At 56.0% G+C, this 15,597-nt stretch overlaps 7 protein-coding genes across 7 annotated transcripts; 2 read left to right on the forward strand and 5 right to left on the reverse strand.

The window, feature by feature from the left end:
- Positions 1 to 617: 617 nt before the first annotated feature.
- SCHCODRAFT_01191807 (uncharacterized protein) lies at positions 618 to 6,346 on the reverse strand (the record flags this gene model as incomplete). Its single annotated transcript, XM_003029783.2, has 22 exons — positions 618 to 1,341; positions 1,807 to 1,999; positions 2,074 to 2,826; positions 2,880 to 3,037; positions 3,088 to 3,156; positions 3,208 to 3,371; positions 3,426 to 3,694; positions 3,743 to 3,811; positions 3,862 to 4,013; positions 4,066 to 4,223; positions 4,282 to 4,354; positions 4,409 to 4,534; positions 4,582 to 4,699; positions 4,747 to 4,934; positions 4,984 to 5,044; positions 5,096 to 5,115; positions 5,165 to 5,247; positions 5,302 to 5,307; positions 5,361 to 5,658; positions 5,869 to 5,963; positions 6,020 to 6,068; positions 6,155 to 6,346. The coding sequence occupies 22 exons, from the start codon at positions 6,344 to 6,346 to the stop codon at positions 655 to 657; spliced, it is 3,981 nt and encodes a 1,326-aa protein (XP_003029829.1). The 3' UTR covers positions 618 to 654.
- Positions 6,347 to 8,028: 1,682 nt separating this feature from the next.
- SCHCODRAFT_02739737 (uncharacterized protein) lies at positions 8,029 to 8,701 on the reverse strand (the record flags this gene model as incomplete). The annotated part of the gene is made up of 2 exons (XM_003029784.3): positions 8,570 to 8,701; positions 8,029 to 8,498 (listed from the first exon to the last, which is right to left on the reverse strand). Exons 1-2 carry the CDS (start codon positions 8,670 to 8,672, stop codon positions 8,029 to 8,031), a joined length of 573 nt encoding a protein of 190 aa, XP_003029830.2. The 5' UTR covers positions 8,673 to 8,701.
- A 35-nt stretch (positions 8,702 to 8,736) lies between these two features.
- On the reverse strand, positions 8,737 to 9,494 carry SCHCODRAFT_01326569 (uncharacterized protein). Its single transcript, XM_050341452.1, has 3 exons — positions 9,317 to 9,494; positions 8,817 to 8,935; positions 8,737 to 8,764 (listed from the first exon to the last, which is right to left on the reverse strand). Exons 1-2 carry the CDS (start codon positions 9,422 to 9,424, stop codon positions 8,861 to 8,863), a joined length of 183 nt encoding a protein of 60 aa, XP_050198893.1. The 5' UTR covers positions 9,425 to 9,494; the 3' UTR covers positions 8,737 to 8,764; positions 8,817 to 8,860.
- A 189-nt stretch (positions 9,495 to 9,683) lies between these two features.
- On the reverse strand, positions 9,684 to 10,584 carry SCHCODRAFT_01173975 (uncharacterized protein; the record flags this gene model as incomplete). The annotated part of the gene is made up of 5 exons (XM_003029785.2): positions 9,684 to 9,855; positions 9,906 to 10,112; positions 10,152 to 10,304; positions 10,385 to 10,494; positions 10,552 to 10,584. 5 exons carry the CDS (start codon positions 10,582 to 10,584, stop codon positions 9,684 to 9,686), a joined length of 675 nt encoding a protein of 224 aa, XP_003029831.1.
- Positions 10,585 to 10,976: 392 nt separating this feature from the next.
- SCHCODRAFT_02371101 (uncharacterized protein) lies at positions 10,977 to 11,623 on the forward strand. The gene has a single exon (XM_050342500.1). The coding sequence runs from the start codon at positions 11,123 to 11,125 to the stop codon at positions 11,576 to 11,578; it is 456 nt and encodes a 151-aa protein (XP_050198894.1). The 5' UTR covers positions 10,977 to 11,122; the 3' UTR covers positions 11,579 to 11,623.
- Positions 11,624 to 11,666: 43 nt separating this feature from the next.
- On the forward strand, positions 11,667 to 13,552 carry SCHCODRAFT_02634967 (Metallo-dependent phosphatase). The gene is made up of 5 exons (XM_050345840.1): positions 11,667 to 11,813; positions 11,863 to 12,083; positions 12,142 to 12,467; positions 12,524 to 12,707; positions 12,758 to 13,552. The coding sequence occupies exons 1-5, from the start codon at positions 11,685 to 11,687 to the stop codon at positions 13,422 to 13,424; spliced, it is 1,527 nt and encodes a 508-aa protein (XP_050198895.1). The 5' UTR covers positions 11,667 to 11,684; the 3' UTR covers positions 13,425 to 13,552.
- Positions 13,553 to 14,161: 609 nt separating this feature from the next.
- On the reverse strand, positions 14,162 to 14,883 carry Hyd1 (fungal hydrophobin). Its single transcript, XM_050345841.1, has 4 exons — positions 14,669 to 14,883; positions 14,538 to 14,614; positions 14,398 to 14,485; positions 14,162 to 14,346 (listed from the first exon to the last, which is right to left on the reverse strand). Exons 1-4 carry the CDS (start codon positions 14,804 to 14,806, stop codon positions 14,299 to 14,301), a joined length of 351 nt encoding a protein of 116 aa, XP_050198896.1. The 5' UTR covers positions 14,807 to 14,883; the 3' UTR covers positions 14,162 to 14,298.
- Between the last annotated feature and the right edge of the window lie 714 nt (positions 14,884 to 15,597).

Raw genomic sequence — 15,597 nt, forward strand, 5'->3', positions numbered from 1 at the left:
CCTATATTGCACGAACATGCTCTGTACCATGTCTGCGAAAACCGCGACAACCGACTTCAAGTCTCGCGAAGTGATGCGACTGCCCAACATTTGTATCTGTCTTCTCCACCGCCATTCCTTGTCAGCAGCGCCGCCCATATGTGCCCAATCTGTCTGTGTCCTGTGGGAAACCTCCAAGTACTTCGGAAACACGCGCGAGCCCTTCACCGCCTCCATGTCCTCGTTGGGGAGAGGAAGTTATACCCCTTCTTCCAGATATTCTCAAGTAACGGAAGGAGCTACCCTCAACGGCCCGCTGAGGTTGCCAACCGCATATCCTCTGGCAATAGCTCGGATAGCATCCATAATTATGGTATGTTTTCATAAGCGTGGACGTCTACTCCACCTTCAGCCGGTGATCTCAACCTTCCTGCCTAGCCGCTGAACTCAAGCCCTTCAGATTGACGGGCTGGAGGGCCTTCCTCCCTAGTCTCATCCGGTATCCGGCGTGTATGCGTCATCCTCGGGCGTGAATGCTCAGCGATCTTCTACCAGGTCACATTCCCTGTTCGGCGGTCCGCACCTCTTTGTCGATGCGCGCAATGAGAGGTTCGCGGAAAGAAAGAGGTGCAAGGTCCCCGATGTATACTGCCAGTCCAGGCTATACGCTTGCGCCTACACGTCCTTGATCAGTATAGCTGTCCGCTCCAGCTGGAGTTTATAGTCCCAGCACATCCTCGTAGCAGCGAAAACTGGCTCAATGACCTGTGCCCGAACATCGTCCGGCTGCCGTCGGATCTGAAGAATCAATCGCGGGCGAAAGTGTCCTGTAACTTCCTCCCACACTCCCCTCCATTGGTGAGCCGTGCGACAATTGTCTTCAACAAGCTCGTCGATTTGGGCCTCGAGAGGCACACCTTGAAGGAGCGCCTCGGCCCTGTGGAAGGCAACCGGGAATTTACGCCCTTGGATGAGGGGCAGGATCCCCGCATACACATGGCCGTTCAACCCGGGCAGATAGACTAGATGGGTGTGCATCGACGCCTGCAATGTCTGCAGAGCCGACGTCAATCGGGAGACGTCGGCGAGCTCGCCAAGCGGTTCGAGGAAGGGCAGAAAGTGGTCTTCGCCCAGTGCCTGATAGGCGGCGCGATTGAGCGCAGCGTGAAGCCTTGACACGAGGTGGGCGTACATATCCGCCGTTTTGCTAGCCTTGATGACGTGCGCCTTCACCTCCTGCGAGGCGATCTCGACGTCGCGCCTGAATTCTGCTGACTTGAGTTTGGTTAGAGCCAGCAACCCCTTTAGTTGGCGGAACTTGTTGTGTATCGCGCGTGAGCGGCACTGCAGGTCGACCATAGGCTGTATAAGTGGGAGCAGGGCCTGTTCGACAAGTCAGCCCGTGCTCCATGACTACCTCGTTTTGTCCATACGTTGATGTCCGGCTTTGCCATGGCGGTCGAGGACTAATAGGACGGAGACACGAGAGAAGTGGAGGCAAGGGGTCGCGGAGGTATCCGTAGGTCGATTTGGAAGAATGAGTTCGGGTTTGTTGGGCCGACTTCATATAGGCCAAGCTCCGGGTGATCTGAATGAGGGATACACCTCGACTGACTGAGCTGAGTCGCGTTGGATCAGATCCTCTTCCTGTGTCCCAACGTTGTCTTACGACAGAAAGATGCCGCTAAAATGCAAATTGTGTTGTAATGCGAGCGAACAGGGAGGATATAAGTCCTTGGTACTCCGACTTCGCCCCCTACTTGAGACGCCCGCCTCATTCCGCTCGTCTCATCCACCCTCACTCCAAGGACTTCGCGCGTTGGATACTCGCCGTCCTAGGAGTGCCTGAGATGGCGGGGGCATTTGTGATTGACCGAGCCCGGATTGCGATAAAGAATTCATCCGCGAGGGCAACTGCGCTTGCTGGGTTGGGCCCGAGTGTAGCGAGTTCACCACCGATGGAGCCTGGGGGTATCCGGGATCGTCAACGTTGCTAAGGTATCGCTGCCATGCGTCCGTCCTACTGATTCGTCAGAACATGCACTAAGCGAGCAACCCCCTCATCACGAGGCCGGTGAGCAGAATGGGACTCACTCGAACGGACTTGGCGCCGGGTTCCAAAAGTTGCCCTGCACGGCAGGCGTGTGCGGACTACCGCCCTCTGCCGCGTGCAGGCTGCTCGGGCTGCTACCAACCGTTGAGCTCGATGCACTCAGCCCGTTCGGCATCGCCGCGTTCACGCCGTTCAGGCCGGAAGCACCCACGCCGTGGCCTGTGGCTGCAATAGCAGGAGAGCTCCCACCGGTCATTCCATGCGGGCTCCCTCCCAACCCCGAACCCGCGCCTCCGCTCGTACTTGCCATACCAAATCCGGGCGAACCCAATCCCATCCCAAACATCCCAAACTCCATCATAGGATCGTTCTGCACAAAATCCTGCCCCGACCCCGCCGTCGCAAACTCCTGCGTGCCAAACTCGCGCGCCGACCCCGTCCCAAGGTCCGTCGGCATCGCGTACTGCCCGTTCATGTACCCGTTCATGAAATGGAAAGTCTCGACCTGCTCGTCTGAGAACTGCGGCACCTCTGGAGGGTTTAGCTCGGCGCCGTTGCCGTTCGGGGTGGCGTGCATGGCGTACTGCTGGAGGGAGCGCATGTACGCGGATGGTGTCTCGGGTGGCGTAGATGCGGAGGAAGCTGGCGATGCATTCGCAACTGCTTCCACGGCGGTTGAGTAGGAGGAGGCACCGGCGTTGTCTCGTGGCCGCTTCTTTGTTTGCTGGTCAGGAGCCGATATATGTGCATTGATGTCAAGGTCACCCGCGGATGCGAGCTCGCGGAGAATGTCCCTGGATCGTTATTGAGCGAAAAGCAATGGCGACAGGAATGTTCAAGTACTGACCATAACTTCCCAGCAATATGCCATCGACCCTCAGCTGCCGACAAAGTCTGCATGCACTTCCATACGTCCTGCATATCCTTCGGATTGATAGTCAACCCGGATTGCTTCGTTATCCAGATGTTGAGCAGCAGTGTCAGCCCCGATATGAAGATTGCCGACTAAGCCAGTGATCAGTACACTCTGATGTCAACGCGCTTCGCCAACTTACCTGGACCAAAGTCATGGGTACAGGACTTCGTCTGCTTTGCGTCTCGATGATACGCGCGCACGAGCGCGCCTGCCATGGCATTAGCACATGAATATACCCACTGCAAAACAATGGACGTACCGCGGACGTGCAAATCGCCAAGGAGGGGAAGGTCATGGATGCTGGGTCTTGCAACGACGTAATGAAGGGTTTGTGGATGAAAATTTGGAGGTGGTAGAAGACCGAGTACAAGCATGCCGACTGGTCGAAGAACAATTGGTCCTGACGGTTAGGATCCCAGCGCACTGTCGAACATTAGATCCCGCGATGGCTAGAGAGTATGTACAAGGGATACGCACAGTGTGTGGGTATAGAGTCCAGCCAAGCGTTGCACGCTGAGTCCAACTTCAAGATCACTTGCGTAGGTGTCGCCTTGTTGTTGTACATGGACGGCTTGCGGGTATAATAAAGCATGCGCATGGCGTACGAGTAGATCTCCATGAGCCGCGCGTAGCAGTTGAAGAACGCGACGTAGGAGGGCTTGCCCTTGGGCTGCTGCATGTTCGTCTCCGGATCACCTGTGTCCCAGTATTCGTCGTCGCATTCGACGAGCGTATCGAGGTCAAACCTATGGCAGTTCAGTCTAGTGGTCGCGGATACGTGGCTGGTCACCTACTCGTCCGTGTGCAGTGTACATGGGTGCCCGAAGAAGGAACTCAGGCTGGTATCCAAGGCATGCAGCACCCTGACACGAGTATCAACAGATGGCCTCTCCGGCGCAGATTATATGCTTACCAGAACGCCCGCTTCCAAAGTTCATACTGAGGCGTAGGCTTTCCCGTACGTCGTCGATGTGCACCCACATCCATCGCCATACGTAGCCCGATACCGACCTCGGTCCAGCAGCCCTGAGGCGTCGAGCTCCCTTGGCCATAGCAGACCGAAAGCTAGACAATGATAAACCCGATAACTCAACGAATAGAAGGCATGAAATCCTACCGCATACATCTGCAGCTCGTACAGCGTGGGCTTCTTGAGGAGGTTGGAACGGACGACGGTGACTTGTTGAAAGTACTTCCAGCCCGCGCTGTGCTGCGAGTTCGCGCCAGGTAATAGCACACGAGGATCATCCGAGTATCGGGAGGCGTTCGCGCATACTGGCAAAATCTTAGTCGGGATGGGCACGCATGCAATGATGGGCGGTCGCTCACATACCAAGCAGCAACACACCACCGAATTCCCGGTCCTTGAAGTGCTCTCCTTGCCTTATCAAACCTTCAAAGGTAGGCTGGGTGGCGTCGTGTGAGAATTAGCTATCGTGCGAGTTGATGATCGTACATACCCGATGCAGGAGGGGAAGGAAAGGATTGATGTACTTGAAGTACAGCTCTATCAGGTGGTTCATGAGATCATCCTCAGGGAACTGATACATCCTTTGCTCCTGATAGTCGGACGCCCTAATTTGCCACTGCGCAGGTCAGAATAGCACGGGTTCGTCAGCGGTTGCAAGCGTACCGGGCATTGAGTCCAATACTCTGGTCTCCTCATTGCTCGATCTCGTGGGCGGAAACCGGGCTTCGTCGCCGCATACTGATCCATGACTTCGATTGTCGCCTTGAGGAGCATAACACCACTGCACGAATAGTAAGATTGTGTATACAGCTGTGAGAGAGTACGAACCTCGATTTGCCGTAAAACCGATGCGCATCGGGTTGTAGGTGTAATTTCTGAAAGCGAGACACCATCCGCGCCTCTGGGGAATCGTCATCGTTCCTAGGTAAGTTGCCAAGGTCTGCAGGGACTGCAGGTGCCGCCTCAGCCGCGTTCGCTTTCTCGATCTCTTCTGCTATGTTGACTCCGGGAAGAAGCTGTCATATGGAGTCAGAGCGAGGTGATGGGGACATGTGCACCACGAACCCTCTCGAAAAGCTTCTCCATGTTCACGAGTCGCTGCTCCAGTCCCTCGACGTACTTCCGCCTGTAACAGCATGAGAACCAGCAGTTTTCTCAAGTCGTCGATCGTGCGCACCCTCTGCCAGTGTCCAAGTTCTAAATCGCATTGAGTAACAGCGAGGGGGATGATGACTAGCACGCGCACCTTCGTCACCTCATGATGTGTGCACTCGCTCCCCGTCTGCACACAGTGCGTACACCTGTTATTCGGCATCTGACTGCTATCACCTAGACGCCCCATTGACATTCAGTCCCTCCCGCCTCGATCGAAATAACACTAACACTTGACTGGGGAATGCGGGGTCAGTGTACAGTGGCGCGGATGCAGAACCTCTACGCACTCTTGCGCTTCTTGCATAGGTCGCAGGCGCCCGGCCGCCGCTTCTTGCGTGCGGGCTCATCGTCTTGGACGGCAGGCGTCGCCGACGGGCTCATGATGGTCGTGTTCAAGGAGTAAATTAGGCGCTGTGCTGGGTTCGTCATGCAACAATAGAAACCCGTCAGGGGCAACGCCGGCAATCTCCGTGCGGATCGCCAGGCCCGCGCATCGGAGATCGTCTCGCAGATGGTCGAATGGCGCCGAAGCTGTTGGAAGACGCCCTCGGCGACGCTCATCTCGTGGACGGATGCGTTTGGGAACTCAAAAAAAATGTATCGATGAGACTAGCGGGAAGATGGGGTAGGGGGAAAATACGCCTAGATTCGGGTATCCACACCGTGTCACTGCTCAATTCCCCAGGCACCCGTGAGGCGGTTCAGCTTGTTCTGAAGTTCCTCTCGCTTCGCTGCAGTCTGCCGACGCTCCTGCGCATACTCCTTACACATCCGCTGCTCCTCCGGCCCACTCACGCGGAGGCACGTCGTCAGCGCACTGTGGATCTCCTTCTCGATGCCCCGAAGGAACTCCTTGTCTATTACCTTGTCGACGTAGCGCTTGAACGCAACTGCAACGCCATAAGTGGGCTGCTACATCCAACGGTGAAGACATCAAGCGACGCACCATGGTAATACGCAAACACGTCTGTCATCATCTCTAGCGCCGGTTCCATCTGGTCGGCAGGAAGCAGCTTGGGTATATCATACTTCTTGACACCCAGCATTCCCATCTCTGACGCCCTTCGTGGACCTTGCTGACCCCAACCTTGCCTTCGCCATTCTCGCCTCTGATACGAGGAACATAGTTGCGGATGTGGTCGATCAGATCCCCGTGCTCGCTGGAATTGCGCGCGAGCTTGTAATGCGCGATATACTTCTCGCGATAGTCGGAGAGGTAGTGCGTGGTGAGGGTGAAGGGGTCCTGCTCTGCCTCAACGAACCGGTTGATCATGTTGTAGGCTTTATCCGGGCACTTCTTGACCAAATTCTACAGGAAAACCTACAATGCATCGTCAATAACCATCTCAAGGGCATGTAAAAGCATAGTCCTCACTGGACACGCTGCTCCAGACGACCTTAACCGAAGTCTGCAAAGTGCCGGGACACAAGCGCGCCCAGCTTGCGCGACAGTATGTTGTAAACCGTGTCGCATAGTCGGTGCGCAGGATCCACCCAATGACGCGTGAAGCACTCGATGAGCCTTTCTTCCGCCTTCCAAGGCATGATACCCGGCAGCTAGCGCGTACGGGCGCTATCTGCGTGTCAGCGATCTCCAGCAAACAGCTACACAACGCAAAGTCACCCACTTCATCAGCTCCTTCGTATGCGTGCCCTCATTGGACAAAATTATTAGACTTGGCGCAAGGTCACGTGAGGTTAGCTTTAGACTTGCGTTTGCACGTGACGTTAGCTTTAGCTTTTGTCCTCGGCTCTTGACTTAGGATTTGGTGTTCTCCGCCTTAGATGTAGAGATTATGTTCGGTACTATTCTGCCTCTCCTTGCCTTGTAGATCAACATGTGGGCACTAGGGGAGGCGGCAGTCGGGACGGCGGGCCGCGGACTGTAACAGCCGTGACGAACCGTGACAGTTCCCTCAGATGAACGGTCGAACAAGCCCACTGCTTGCGTAGACCGCAGCCATGCGTAAAATCAGGAGATGGGGAAAATGCATAAGGGCCGTACGATGTTGAGCGCGTCTTACTAAGCGTCGAAAACCGAACCTACAGGCAGACCCTGGGGTGATGCGCTGAAGGCGGGGTGGCAATGGGATGGCGGCGGTGTAACACGTGCTCCTATAGCCCACTGAGACCTCTTAAGACGCGCAGCGACGAGGTGTTATAGAACATGGGACGCAATTCGCCCAAGCTCCATTGAGCTATCGGGGAGCTCTTCCTTCGATCTGGAAACAGTGTCAGTAGCAGAACACCGACGCAGCAAGTAGAGAAAACACTTTGCATTGTCCCCTACCGCACCCGTTGTAACTCGTCGTTCTCTGGGGCAGAGGGATGTATGCACAAGGGGTAGGACCTTCGATCCGACAAAGACAGTGTGCGAAAGCGAGGGCTACGAGACGATAGGCGAATTTCCCCCATCGCATCGCTAGTCAGGGTACCATGCGCGACCTCCTGGATTCAACGTCGCTAGATATCGTCTTGGCTGAGCACGGCGTCTCCCGCTTCAAAGGGGCGACGAGGGAGATAGCCCTAGTATTGTTGGATGCCCGGACCAGGGGCCGGATCGCGCCTCTGGTGATTCGGGCCTCCCGAGAAATCGTCAGCTGGAAGGTCAGTATACGCTCAGAAATGTCACCAAAAATGCGTACTTACCTAAGCCCCTCATCATCTTCGAATACGTCGCCTCTAATGCGCGCGCAGAGCTTGATCCAACCGACTCTTGCCTAACCCGGGTCTTAGCCTTTGACTGATAAAGTGCACTCGGGAGGGTTCCGCACCTTCCACGTCGAATTTGCGGCGCGTCCTCGCAGACGCCTTGCAGCGCTTCGGACGGTTATGCGACACGGGAGAAGATGTTCGGAAAGACTCACGAATGGCGTAGACACACCAAGTCTGCCAGATATCGACAGCCTATCGTCAAACTGGACGAAGTCGAACCTTGTCCTTGCTAAGGTCGTCCTAGATATCGCTGGCTTCGCCCTCGAACTTGTGCGACTCTTGCTCGATCCCCGCCGCCTTCTCGAGCCCGCGACTTGCGTCTGCAGTTCGTCGACTTGCGCCTCTTGGTCCATAGACGATGACCTCCCCTTCGAGCTTCTTGATGCGCGCTTGAGCAGCTGCCATACCGTATATCGCGGCCACGTAGTCTACCTCCCACACCGCGACCGCAGACTCCTCGATAGCGGGCACTCCCTCTCTTGGTGCGCAGAATTGGTGGGGAGCGAGGGCAGGAGGGAGGGAGGGAAGAGGTGCGATGAAATGCGCAAGTGGGTTGTTTAGGATGCGAAGTGGGGAGTAAATTGGGGAGAGAACGGGAAGGGGGGAGAGGTTGAGAAGAGAGAGGAGAGAAAGGGCAGGATGAGACGGCAGATGCGAGATGAGGGGAGAGCGCATTGAGTGGAAGGGAGAGGACGTGGGGAAGCGACTGACTGGAGAGGAATAAGGCAAGCGACGTCAACGGGAAGGGGAGAGACTGTAGAAGCGAAGGGCGAGTACTCACCTTTACTAGGAACAGTAGACGCATCGAAGAGGGGGCGCATCCTGCCGTTCGTCTCGGAGGGTAAACAGCTCATATTCTGTTCTCGCCCACGCCCGAAGGCCATCTGTTGCAAGCTAAATGACTTACTGCGCTGGAACACGCGACACCTCTCTCCCCCTTCCTTTCCCTCTCACCAATACTGACGCGCGCAGATATCTGCCCCACGTCAGTTGTTCTAGTCAACGGAAAGGAATGCAACGTCACTCGCCGTAGACTTGATGCGCCCCCAACGTTCTCTCTGATTCTGTAGCATTATGATGTACGGCGCACAGATCCCTTCGTCCCTTCCCCCCTCCCCCGAGTGTACACTCCGCCCTCTAGCAAGCCCTAGACGACGTTGTCATCATTGTTCTGCAGCTCCATCGTTCCGCTGCTTCGCACTCAACATCGACCGATTTCTCATCTGTTCTCCTCTCTATCTTCACGAGCACTCCACGTCCGGGGCGAGCGCGAGGGACTCTGCTGAGCTCGGCATCCCAGAGTCATTGTGCAGAGAGCCCAGATGAGGGAATGACGGGGAGGGAGACCCTCCTTACACCTCGCCCACCACAGATCGCGCACATCCTCCAATTTCGCAGGCTTAAGAATTGTGCGTCGAGGGTGTCATGGTAGCGCAAAGGAGTATGTGGGCCAGAGCACTCGACGAAGGCGGGTAGACAGTGTTCGGAAAGGGGAAAATAAGGGGTAAAGTGGAATAGGATAGCTCACCTCTTCGTACCGTCCACTGGGGGACCTCGCGCGTACCTCCGGAGGCCGCGTGGGACCCGCCGTCCACTGGCCAGCAGTGCAGGGTGGAACACGTGGCCCACCGGTCATGTATATCTAAAGAGTTGGGGCTACGGTGCGCATCGGAGAGAGAAAGTTTCGGTCCAAATCAGAGTCGAAGTCGATGGCGAAACGCGCAAGTCGAAAGCTAAGTCCACGTGACCTAAAGCAAAAGTCACGTGCACTTACATTCCAAGCGCAAATCCATCTCCCGAACCAAGGCGAAGCCAAGTGTCTAAGCCAGAACATTGCAAAGGCAGAGCTTAACAAGGGCAACGATAGTCTTAACAATTCTGTCCAGTGGGGACCGTCATACCTTCGCGACCTCGTCGACATAGATGGTGTCGCTCGCCTCCGACTCTTCCGCATCAAGGTCAATGACAACGGGTCCCGGTCCAGGGTTCACGTCCTTCCCCATGCCTGCGCCATCTCTTCCCTCCTCCATGAACGGCTGACCATGCATTCGCTTCCCCTCCTTCCGCCTTGAATATGACCGAAAATTCGGCGCCGTGCGCCGAATCGCCAGACGCACTTATCATGCTCGGGGCGTATGGTCTGCAGCAGCCCGTCCTCATCTGGCACGCCCTTGACGACGTTCTCCTCCGCGTCGCGCACAAAGGCGTGGACGAGGCGCTGAATGTCACTGAAGGGATGTGGGGAGGGCGTGGGCGGGAGGACCTCGGGGGCCCTCTGCGTGCGGCGCAACGTGGCCTCGATTTCTTCGTGGATTTCTGGGAGTCTAGAGATGCGTTAGCGTAGTGCACATGATTCAGTGCACTCATAAATGCGCCTCTTCTCGATCAAATCCGACAAAATATCACTCAACCGCTTGATCAAGTTCGGCGTGCGCAGGTACTTCTGGTAAATGGGGTCCAGGTCGGCCCACTGCCAGCGCCCGCCCGACCGCGAGAGCCGGCACTCGGTCGGGCATCTAAAAGGGGAAGGTCGCGAGCCATGAGTTCGGGGGATGATTGGAAGGATAGCCGACGGCGACTCGGATGGTGTGCCTACCGTGTACAGGTTCCCGCGGCGCGCGGTAGCGTGATGCCGGATATGGACTCGATGAGGGAAGGCTTACCGGCGCCTTGGGAGCATACATATGACGGCGATTTGGGGAAGTTCTGTAGGATTCGACCTTTACGACCTTATGCATGGGGAAGGGTGGTCGCGATGCATACCAATGTCCATTTGGGCCCTTGAGAGAGGTACATTGAGACTTTCGACAACGAGTGATCAAGGAGTACCCAGTGCTGTGCAGTTTGTTGACGAGGTCCAGCATAGCGCGACGACCTGGTCGGATAGGCTGACTCCGTCTTGCGTTTCTTGGGATGCTGAGGACGAGTTGAACATCAGGAAGAGACAAGATGTCCTCTATCGTATTGTAGTTAGATGGCCGGATAATTTGGAACAATGAAAGGGGGTTCTAGTGGGGAGATGACAAGTCCACGAATTGTTGAAGTCGAAGGCAAAGAATCAATGGAACAGAGGCTCGGGTGCCGGGCCGGACGAGTGCTCGGGAAACGGGCCGGTGTTACAATGGTTTCGCACGTTGCATCACCTTCGACAGTCGATCATCAACCTGCACTCTGACGAGCTGAAGCTTGGCAGGACTTCGGCATACCGAACGCAGCGACCTTCCCTGTGTAAATCGGTCAGATAACTCGTGTGTACTCTTGAATCTTTAGGACATCCGATCGCGAAGAGAAAGACCACAGTGGTGGTCGATCCCACCAGCCTATCGTCGAGCACATGCGAAGGCTTGTCGCGGTGCTTCCTTTCCCAACTGAACTCAAGCTAGGTTTCGGGTTGGTTCAACGACCTTGGCCCCTCCAAGAATGTGCCGAAGCGTGTCTACGGTTGTATACCGAGCGGCGAGCGCATAGTAGCCGCTCGGCACCTCGCGACTTAGCGCTTGTGGACGCCTGCTACTCGAAATATCATTCGATTCTCCGCGCCAAGTCAAGCACCTGCAGTCCACAATTGGTCGTCGAAGAGGGGGTTATCGGCCAGAGAGGAAGGAAGTGCTTGCGCCAGACGTTTCTGGAAGTGGTGTCGAGGCTCTGGATGGGACGCAATCACAACCTTGGCGAGGATGTTCTCTTCAACGCGAAGCTCGTGAACGACCTTCTGAAGTGCCGCTTTGGTCCCGTTTATGGCTCCGCTTGTCAGGCACTGCCGGTCGGTCGCGGGCTCGGCTCAGCTTAGACTGCGCCCGATTCGGCGTCCCATATCGTCACTGGACTAGAAATGGAATTCCGTTCTTCGACTTCGCTGCGTTTTTACTTCCCTATCTCTTTCTCCTCCTCCCTTCATGCCCTCGGGTCGCCATGTCGTCGTCCAGGCGTTGAAGGTCGTCTGGGTATTCTCTGTATTCTACTTCGAGCTATGGACGTTCTATCTCCACGCCGGCTCGTGCGAATGGCCGGCCCCTCGCCAGGATGTGCGTCGCCAGCGAGCTGCGCGTCGATGCATCTGACCCCCATTTTTAGCGCGCTGACGATGCGGAGCATGTTCTGCTGGTTGCAGACCCTCAGATCCTCGACATGAACTCGTACCCCGGCCGTCATCCCGCGCTGCAATGGCTCTCCCAGGTCATCGTCGATCTCAATCTGCGCAAGAACTGGCGCGCGGCCCTACGCTCTCGGCCAGACAAAATTGTCTTCCTCGGAGATATGCTGGACAACGGGCGGATGGACGTGACGGATAAAGAGTGCGTTCCCCAGCCATTCCCCGACGCATCGGTACTTACACTTCATCCTCCACCGCAGGTATTCCGCTTACCACCGTCGCTTTCGGCGCGTCTTCCAAGGCAGCGGTACTACCCCCACATTTTACATTCCCGGGAACCACGACATCGGCCTTGGCGAACCCTCAGCATACTCGCGATCCACCCAAGCCAACGCACGCTACGTCGCGCACTTTGGTGAACCCAACAAGATCGCATATGTGGGTGGCCACGCCCTCGTCATGATCGACGCCCCCGGCCTCGTCGACGAGGACCGCGAGCGGATCTCCCTCGGACGCACGTTCGACGATTGGTCGTTCCCTCCCAACGGCACGATGTCCTTCGCGAAGAATATCCCACGTGATTTAGGTGTGGTCCGACCCCACATCTCCGCATGAACCCCGCTAAATGTAGCCCACCTATAGACGACGCGATTCCTCGCATCCTGCTCACCCACATACCCCTCCACCGACCGCCGAAGAGTGGATGCGGACCGCTCCGAGAAAGAGGCACTATTCATGCAGGGCATGGGGGAGGGTACGAGAACACCATCAGCCGCGAGGCGAGTCAGATGCTGCTGGAGTTTATCAAGCCCACTTTCGTCTTTAGGTAAGTTTCTCCGTCCTTCCGAGCGATGTTAAAGGTACAATTCAACACAGCGGAGACGATCATGATTATTGCGAGTATACGCACCACTACTCAGGGCGGACTGCGCCAGAGATCACGGTGAAAAGTCTTTCCATGGCCATGGGTGTCAGGCGACCTGGATACCAGCTACTGTCTCTTGCGCCGACAGATCGAAATTTCAAGTCCCCTGCCACCGCTGCAACGACACTCTGCCTGCTCCCTGACCAGCTGCATATCTATCTCGGCGTCTATGTGCCCTTGCTAGTGCTTTCCCTCGCGCTCATCGGCGTCATGAATGCGTTGGCGCGATATCGACGTCGTTTTTCGCATAGCAGCGACGGGCCATGGCGCAGTACTTCTGCCTCGCGTCCTTACCTCCGCGTTGTCGGGCAGAAGCAAACTTACCAAGACGACGACTTCTACGAGGAGGAAGACGAGGACGCCCTTCCCGCGCCTGCATCATTGTCGAGCGGACGGCGACCCATGCGCCTGACGCGTCAGCGCAGCTCTCCAGGACCTGGGCGAAGTCCTCCGTCTTACGCTGCGCCTCTGAAGCGCGTGTTGAAGACGACGCTGATAAGCGCACGCCCGGGGAGGCAACGGAGCTTGACGAGGGATATTTTGTACGATATACGGGATGTGGCTATACTACCGTTGCTGTTGTTTTCGCTTATTACATGGTGGACAATGGCTAGCTGATTCCATGACGTTGTGCTCTCTTGTGGCGATTCATCTTCGATTCGCGCTGGGCAGCCCACTGCATCCTCAGCGAACGTCGAGCAAGGACTTCGGTGCAACAGCCTCTGTCTACGAGCCGCAATTCCAGAGACGTTGCTACAAACGATTACCAAGAGACTTGCCTCACGAATCAACCTATGAGGGTGCACAATAGATGGTCAGCATTCATGATCGATTCACTGTCAAAGGGGCGTTGCACCGATACATAAAGCAGACCAGGTCCAGGCGCACGACAGCAGGATAGAGTCAGAAGATTTGTAGAGCTTTCGACCCATCGTCGGTCACTGACTTGCCTTCGAAGGCAGGTAAGTCATGTATGCTCGCTTGCTATGATATCCTCGTGCCGACGGCCTGGCGATGGCTCAGGAAGAGATAATAGCTCCTCTGCACGCGTGTCTACGCGGTGGTATAGGCGTGTGGATTCCTCCTCCAATGTGTTCTTCAGGCCCTAATTGTCACTTCCTGTGCAGCTGAATTTGAAACAGACATTGGTGAGTATGTCGAGAGAGGCTGGACTGGGGTTGATCAGGGCGAGAAGGAGGCGACGATAGCAAGAGAAGGAGCCATCGTCGTCGACAAGTTGACTTTCGGACCAAGCACTCAATTGATGTCGGCTTCTTCGGCGGCTGCCGCTGCTAGACCCATTATGCTACAGCAGTGGTCGGGAACGTACTCAGATCGCAACATGGGGCAGGATCAGTATATTCAGGGAAACATGCTCATACGAGCATACAAAAAGAAGGAGCAACATGTTATCTCAAACGGGCACATAAGGGAGAGCAATTGAGAATGGGCACTGTTGAATTCGCGAAGTACCAGGCGGGTATCCGCATCCTCAAAGGCCGATGTTGATGGGAGTGCAGCCAACGTTGACCAGGCCATGCTGCAGGATAGGGATGAGTCATAGCTGCATAAAAGAAACCGCAACACGTACCTGGTAGGTGTTCGTGCAGCACACCGTCTGCGCCGAGCAGCTGTTGCCGCCAACCCCGATGACGGAGAGGGGCGAACAGTTGAGGCCACTGTAAGATATTCAATGCGTGCATTATAAAGACGATGGAGGAAAGCACATACACCAAATCTTTGAGGTCCCCGATCTTGATGTTGAGGAGACCCAAAAGCGCCGTGGTCCCCTTGTCGAGGTGCTTAGACTGCACATAACCGTCAGTGAACATGGCAGCGACACGATGAAGTAGCAAGCGTACATCCTCGGTCTTGTTGCAGCAATAGACAGGGCCTGAGCTGCACGACTTGGGAGGGGTGCCGCCGTTGACGTCGCGGGGCACGGCCGTGGCCATGGCGAGCGCAGGGAGAGCGAGGACGAGGGTAGCGAAGAAGCGCATGATTGCTGAGTACGAAGAGAGGTGGAGAAGTAGAGAAGAGGGCTTGGAGTGCAAGAGATGAGTTGCGACTGGAAGCTGGAGAAAAAGGCTCGCCCGCCCTCCTTATATACCCCAGGACCTACTTAATATCCCCCACCTTGCTACACGCGAAGACCTGCCAAACATCCAAAGCACTGCCGCTGCGATCGAGGACCCGAGCGCCACTTACTTACCGGTCGATGCAGTGACGCGCTTAAGACGCAGCCCGGGCTGTGGGGGAACGAATCGAGGTGGCGGGCCCTTCGATCTTCATTTGACAGACAATGGACAAACATGTACCCTGGTGATTGACGAGAGCAGTCGTAGCTTGGTTGACGAGGGTGTTGATAGTTGGTTTGACGAGGGCATTCATAGTCGAACTGAGGCGAGCGTTCATGACAAGACTGACGAGAGCCATCATAGTTGTGCGCCCCCACCAAATTATAGCACATCCATGTCGATTCATCCGCAGGCCTTGAGAACACGCATCCTTCTGAAGCTGCCCAGGGGATCGCATTATCCGCCGTCCGACTGAGTTTAGGCTGTATGTTATATTGAGTGAGGGTACCGTAGTACGGAGACAGGTCGGTCGAGGTATGTCCGTGGTCGAATGCAAACAGCGGGGGTGCAAGTTGCTCTGAGCGAGGGCAGCGTACGGTACGGCAGGCGAGGGCAGCGCACCCCGAAAAAGCCGTTCTATGGCACCAGACTTCGATTGCCTGACTCCCGGACTTCGATTCCAAGGGTGCCTAGAAAGTAGGTCATACGTGCGC

Source organism: Schizophyllum commune, assembly GCF_000143185.2.
Source record: "Schizophyllum commune H4-8 unplaced genomic scaffold SCHCOscaffold_9, whole genome shotgun sequence".
In the NCBI taxonomy this organism is placed as follows: Eukaryota; Fungi; Basidiomycota; class Agaricomycetes; order Agaricales; family Schizophyllaceae; genus Schizophyllum; species Schizophyllum commune.